The 7242-nt window shown below is 44.9% G+C and overlaps 1 protein-coding gene across 2 annotated transcripts in view; it reads right to left on the bottom strand.

The window, feature by feature from the left end:
* The window catches only part of Trpc4ap (transient receptor potential cation channel subfamily C member 4 associated protein), a 56898-nt gene that overhangs the window by 10622 nt on the left and 39034 nt on the right, over positions 1–7242 (bottom strand). The window contains exons 9-10 of one of the 2 annotated variants that reach the window (XM_029469312.1): positions 5737–5879; positions 217–348 (exon numbers count right to left, since the gene is read on the bottom strand). In XM_029469312.1, the coding sequence (XP_029325172.1) occupies positions 217–348; positions 5737–5879 (275 nt within the window). Of the gene's footprint in view, positions 1–216; positions 349–5736; positions 5904–7242 lie in introns of both variants that reach the window. The other variant, XM_021183646.1, reaches the window with a different exon arrangement.

Below are 7242 nucleotides of genomic sequence, written 5' to 3' on the forward strand. Positions count from 1 at the left end.
AAAAAAAAAAAAAGGTGAGTGGCACAAAGGACTTCTGATGCTCATTCAATACCCTGTCAGGATGCTCTGAGATATAGCTGGAGGTAAATTCTTGGTCTAAAACCTTTCTCTCTGCTCTCTTCTATAACAATGAGACCTTCAGGGTCAGCAGTGGTTCTTAAAACAACTAACTCTTTGCAGTTAACTTCCTGCACGCTCAGGGGCTCTCCTGCTTACCGGGCTACAGTCACAGTTCTGGTTGTGACCATGGAGGACAAGGGCAGATGCTGAATGCTTCCTCCAAATCAGTTTGTCGAACAAATTGTTGAGTCCTGGAATCAACTTGAACTCAGCAATCATCCTGTGGACCTGTGTAAGGTTGTAAGGGAGAAATACTGAGACCACTGTGTGCATAATGTGAGCAATGTGAGCAAGGCCTCTCCCAGCTCAGCCATCTTCAGGGTGAAGACAGTAGTTGCTGCCATTTAAAGACATCCTCCACCTGACTGCACAGAAGCGTATGTGCTGGTGGCCTGAGAAGCTAGGAAAGGGCGTCAGACCCTCAGAGATGAGGGGTAAACCCTTCTACTTGGCTTAGAAATGTTTCTAAGAGCTGGAAAGACAGCTCAGTCATAAGCACTGGCTACTCTCCCGGAGGACGGGGGTTTGATTCCCAACACTTATGTGGCTATTTAGAATCTTCTCTAACTCCAGTCAAAGGGGATCCATCACCCTCTTCTGGCATTTGAAGGTACCACACACACATGATGTATAGACACAGTCAGGCAAAAATACACACACACCCCCAAAACACACACACACATACATGAAGGAAAGAAATGCTCTTTAACTTGTTTTTATTATTTTATGTGTACTGGTGTTTTGTTTACATATGTTTGTACATCACATGTGTGCCTAGTGCCCATGAGGCCAGAGAGTATCAGAGGATCTGGAATTTACAGATTGCTGTAAGCTGCTTTGTAGGTGCTGGAAATCAAACCCTGATCCTCTGGAAGAACAGCCCCACTTTTAAACACATACAATATTCTTAGAAAACACATACAATATTCTGAGAAAATATTCTTAAATCGCAGGAAAACCTCAACCTCTCAATATAAAGAAAACTTCACATCTCAAACAATCTCTTGCTTTTTGAGATGGGCAAATGAGAAAGAAGTTTAACCGACTTTGGCGTCTGTAGCTGTCAGTTCACAGTTGGTAGTGGCATTTCAGGAGTTCTCAAATCTAGGGCAAGTGGAGGAAGCAGACCCCAGAGAATAGATGTTTCAGAGTACCTTGCTCCTGTCTCCTCCTGCCTGTCTCTGTTTCCTGGCTGTCATATGGGGCTGTTCTGTTATACCACTCTTCTTGCCACAAGGACTGATCCCTTTAAACAGTGATCCAAAACAAAACTTTCTCCTTCAGACAGCTTTCACAGTGACACAAAACCTGACCGAGAAAACAGGGATCTAGAGAGGCAGTGCCACTGCTTTGGCCAAACCAGACGATGTCGCCCCCAGGCCGTTGGAAGTTGGGGAAGTGGAGCAGTATAGGAAGAGAGAGCATTAGAGAAAAGAGGAGGAGATCCAGGAGAGACCCATCAGGGCTGAACAAGAAGTTCTAGTGGGATCTCAAAAGGCCAGAATACCATCCAAGAGCGGACCACAGGGACAGCTCAGGAGGTTTCAGTAGGAACAGGGTCTAGAGGACAATCACAATACATTCTGGCAAATAACTTGCTTATATTTTGCCATCTCCTGAAGCTGGGAGGCTGAGTTTAAATGTGACAGGTGAATTGGAGGAGGAGACTTTAAGACAGGACAGCTTCCGGGCTGTGGAATAGCTATTACTGACTGCTTCTAACCAATTTTAGTGAAAACTAGGAGCAAAAAGCAGAGAAGAATTTTAAAAGCCAAGTGGGCTAGTTAGAAAAAGGAGTTAAAAGTTGTGGATTGCCAGGCAGAGGTGGCGCACGCCTTTAATCCCAGCACTCAGGAGGCAGAGGCAAAGGCAGGCGGATTTGAGTTCGAGGCCAGCCTGGTATACAGAGTGAGTTCCAGGACAGCCAGGGCTATACAGAGAAACCCTGCCTCAAATATCGCAACCCCCCCCCCCAAATAAAAAGAAGAAAAAAAGAAAGTAAGTTGTGGATGAAGAGAATGTGACTGGGAAAGAGATGGGGCCATTAAAAAGAAGCCACATCCTCTGCCCAGGAACAGAAAACAGAACAAGGAACATGCCTAACTAACAGCATTTCCAGGATTAGACTACGTCTGCGCAGCCCAGGCTCCCAATCATAAACTCATCTGAGGCATTCTCCCGTGAGCAGAGGCTGCCAGGGTGCCCTGCTCACACAGGCATCTATTGCACTTTTCTCCCAGGTTCAGCTTCCCAGATACTGAAGACCACTGCAGTTGCAGTCCAAGTGGATCTAGCCATTACTTGAGTTAGTAGCACACCTTGGTACCATTTATGGGATATTAATTTTTAAAAAAGATTTACTTATTATTATACATAAATTCACTGTAGCTGACTTCAGACACACCAGAAGAGGGCGTCATTTCTCATTATGGGTGGTTGTGAGCCACCATGTGGTTGCTAGGATTTGAACTCAGGACCTTTGGAAGAGCAGTCAGTGCCCTTACCCGCTGAGCCATGTCACCAGCCCATGGGATATTAATTTTTTGCTTTATTTTTATGACAGAGTTTTGCCATGTATATAGCCCAGACTGGTTCTGACCTTGGGATCTTCATGCCCCCTGAATGCTGGGATTATGAATTGATAGCACCACATGCAGCTACCCGATACTGGTTTTGTGGGCATGTAGAACGAGAGAACTACGGAATCATTGAAGCTTTCACCGAGGTTTCAAGCAAAGCCTAGAGGCCAGGATCCTGTAAGTATAGTATCAGACAGAGTCCTGCAGGGAGCTTCTGAGAGGGTGATGCATGAACCCAAGCCACGGTGAGACCCTAGGTGTACCTACAACTGCAGGCAGGGAGCATCTACAGCCTGTCTAGGAGGCCATGAAGGCTGTAGGGACAAGGTCACACAGAGAACAAAGCTCCCAGGCACTGGAGCTCACCTCAAGACACCATGTTCCTGGGCTGGAGAGATGGCTCAGCAGTTAAGCACACTGACTGTCCTTGCAGAGGTCCTGAGTTCAATTCCCAGCAACCACATGGTGGCTTACAACCATCTGTAATGGAATCTGATGCCCTCTTCTGGTGTGGCTGAAGTGAGTAACTTTGTACTTACATACATTAAAAAAAAAAAAAAAAAGACACTAGGTTCCTATTCTAGACACATTGTTACAGCTTTAATGGTTTCCTTCCGGAATTTGTCTCATCTTTATCTAGCCCTACCTTGCTAGTAACCAGAGGACTTAAGCTTGGTTTCCAGCATCCATGTCAGGTGGATTCCAGCTCCAGGGGATCTCATGTCCTCTGCTGGCCTCCAGGGGTATCCATGCATATGTGCACATATGCGCGTGCACACACACACACACACACACTTTTAAAGAAAGGCGAGTCATGGTAAAAGGCGTGGTGCTCAGGGCTCAGCTGGTGTGCCTACTTTGGTGTGGCTTTAGAAACTTAAGGAAGAAGGATCTACTCTGTCTCCCTCCTTTCCTGCTTTGTTTCTGGCTGCTATGACATGAATGGCTCTGCTCTACCACACTCTCCCCACTACAATTAAATGAGTCTCTGAAACTATGGGCAAAAATAAACTTTTTCTCCTTTATGAGACTTTTCTCAAGTGTCTGGTCATCAATGAAAAAGTCTGGCTAATACAGCATCGTTTTGGTGACCTAGATACCAGCCATGTATGAATGTTGCCGGTGACAGGGCATGCTGGTGCTTCCTGCAGAAGGAGGGTGGTTTGGCAGTATAAAAATCCCTATTTTCTTAGCCAACATTTCCCCTTTTATTACCAGACAGACCTTTACACGTGATAAATGACATAATTATAACATCAGTGGTGGGAGTATTATCTATAATACCCAAGGCAGACTTAATTTACACTTCTATCAGTGACGATTAAACAAATTATGGGATAAAAAACAGGAGTAGAAAAGAAAGAATCCAAGTCTTTCACATGTAGTGAGCTAAACAATCACTGAAATACATGAAAGAAAATGTGTCTTATATTCAATTGAATGCATACAAATGTTTGCTTCTGTAATTATAAAAGAGCTGTTGGAGGAAATGCTCAGATGTGTGTCAGGACGCTGGGGCCCAGCAGGAAGACAGGTCCCACTGATACTAGTTTGTATCATATTTTACACAATATGAAACAAACCCCTTGCTACCTCTTGTTATCCCTGTTATATCCTTGAATATCCAGAGAATGAATGAGGCTGGAATCCAACCCTAGGATCAGCTACTGTCAGTCACTCTATGGGGCAGGCAAGTTCAGCAAGGCTGGCTAAGGAAACACCACCTAACTCAGGCATCTCACCCACAGTTCTGGCTCTTCCACCTCAGTGGAAGAAGTGGGTCATTAGGGGAAATGTCCATGGGGGTTATAGTTAGGCTTCCTGCTTGCTGCCAAGTAAGCAAGTTTGCTCTGCGTGCCCTTTGGCCATGCTGCACAACCTCAAAAAAAAAAAAAAAAATACAATCAGGAGAACTCGGACCTCTGAAAACATAAGCTGAAATACATCATCCCTCCTTCAAACTTCAAACTGCTTCCCCAGACATCATCACAGCAACAGAAACCTAACTAAGAAAATCTTGTTCCTGTCTCCTGCTCCGAGACTTAGGGAGCCCTTTGCCTAGCATCTGCCCAGGTTTCACACGTGAGCACAGCTTTAGACTCTGCCCTAGTTTCTGGATTCACATCAAAGTAGCAGTTGCTCTACTGCACCTACAAGGACCAGTCTGGATTTTTAAAATAGTATTAATTTTTTGAGATTATAATTACATCATTTCTCTCTTCCCTTTCCTCCCTCCAAACCCTCAAATGTATCCCTTCCCCTTGCTCTCTTTTATTGAATTGTTATATACATATATGTACACACACACATACACACACACACACACACCCTGCCCAGTCTATCTAATGCTGCTTGTATGCACCTTTTTAGGGCTGACATTTGGTATTAAATAACCAATTGATGGTATATTTTTCACTTATCAGTCCATTTTTTGTTTGTTTGTTTGTGTTTTTAGAAAGGGTTTCTCTGTGCAGCCCTGGCTGTCCTAGAACTCGCTCTGTGGACCAGGCTGGCCTTGAACTTTCAGATTTTCACTTGTTTCCGCCTCCTGAATGCTGGGATTAAAGGTATGCACCATCAGCACCCAGCACACAGCATCAGTCATTAATCCTAAATTACTGAAGTAAAATGCTTGCTCTTGGCCTGCACACTGTCACTACCTAGAGATGCTGCCTGAAGCACAGAGACTCTGATGTATACTTCTATCACTGAAGATTAGTGAGACAAATAACGATCCATCCACATGATTAAAAAGCAGGAGTGGGAAAGAGAGAATCCAAGTCTTTGTCATGCAGTGAGCAAATAGTCACTGAAATACATGAAAGGAAGTATATCTTATATTCAATTGAATGTATAAAAACTAGATTTGCTTCTATCAGTAGAAAGAACCTAGAATCAGTCTGGTTTCCTTACAAGAAGGCAAACAGCACATGTTGCTGGGCTAGAGTGTGTGTGCCTCTGAGGCTGGTGGGGACACTGGCCCCTCAGGCTCTGCTCTGCTCTCAGCTCCCCACGCTGAGGCTGGGGGAGCACTCACCTGGTTGCGCTGGCGCCCCATCAGCAGCACGCAGAGGACATAAAGCACTTCCAGTTTGTACATAATCTCATGCATGATCTTCATGGACTGGGGCAGCTGGGCCCTGGCTGAGGTAGGTGGCAGCCCACCCTCCTCCGAAGTGCCTAGAGAAGGGAACACAGTGGGGGCTGCCATAGCCCCGGTGTGGTGGGTGAGGCATGGCTGCTGAGGAAACTCACTCTCCTCAGAAGTCTGCTGTGAAGAGACTGGAATTAAAGAGCCATAAGACCTCACTCAAGCTCTCACTAGACAGTTTAAAAGACCCTCAAGAGCAAGACCAGCTTAGAAACCTAGGAAAAGGTCTCTGCAGTTCCATGCTTTTCAACATCAAGTGAAACATTCGGACTCAGCCAACACAGTCACCTCTCCCTTGAATTTCTTGTCACCAATCAGACAGACAGATGTCTGATAGCAAATTGTAGAGAATACTCTTCAGTTTCCAGTGACCAGCTGTCCACACACAGCCGACAGCATGCGGGATTCTCTTCCCTTTTGGTAATCCCTCTTGTTCTCTTTGTTCCCCACTGAACAAGAGCCCAGCTCTGGATCCTTAGGAAGAGCTCTGCAAACCACAGTGCTGCAGGAGGATGACAAGCAGCAGTCTGGCTCAGTGGTTAGACAGCAGACACTGGGCCAGACTCGGAGTTAAGCCCCATGCCCTGGCTGTGTGGTGTAGAGGAAGCAGTGCGGCTTCTCTGGGCACTGTTCACCTTCACTTGTGAGTCACTGGCCATGTCAGTGGTGCCAGTGGCTAATGTTATAAAGACAGAAAGAAAGCAAGAACCGATGGAAGGTGGCTAGAGCAATGCCTGGCTTGAGCGGCACAGTGTGAAATAGTATAAAAACCTGAGTTCTTCTGCCAATGCTTGCCGCTGTAGTCTAAAAATTAAAAAAGTTAACTAATACATAAAAAAACTATACCTATTACTGGGGGTTTTGATAAACACATAAATATATATCGCTTAATAATTTAATCAAGTTAAGTGGTATCTTTTCAAAATTCTTTAAGTTTTTTGAGATATACAGTAATATACTGTCTACAGTCACAGGGCAATAATCCACTGGAACTTTTCATTTTTACTTTTATTTTATTTCTTTATTTGAGCAAAGCCTCACTCTGTAGGTCTAGCTAGCCTGGAACATGCTATGTAGACCAGGATAGCCTTGAGTGCAGACAACTACCTGCCACTGCCGTCCACATGCTGGACTAAAGCTGGCATACACAGCACACATATGTCATACCCAGCAGACTAGAATTCCCATTCCCATCTAACTGTACAGGTTTTTTTTGGTTTGGTTTGGTTTGGTTTTGATTTTATTTTTTTTCAGTTTGTATTCTTCCTGGTGACTCAAGTGGCAGTAGGTAAAGTTTAAGGAAAATTGTACCATTAAAAAAAAAAAAAAGCGCCGGGCGTGGTGGCGCACGCCTTTAATCCCAGCACTCGGGAGGCAGAGGCAGGCGGATTT

This window comes from Mus caroli, chromosome 2 (genome assembly GCF_900094665.2).
Source record: "Mus caroli chromosome 2, CAROLI_EIJ_v1.1, whole genome shotgun sequence".
NCBI classification, from domain to species: Eukaryota; Metazoa; Chordata; class Mammalia; order Rodentia; family Muridae; genus Mus; species Mus caroli.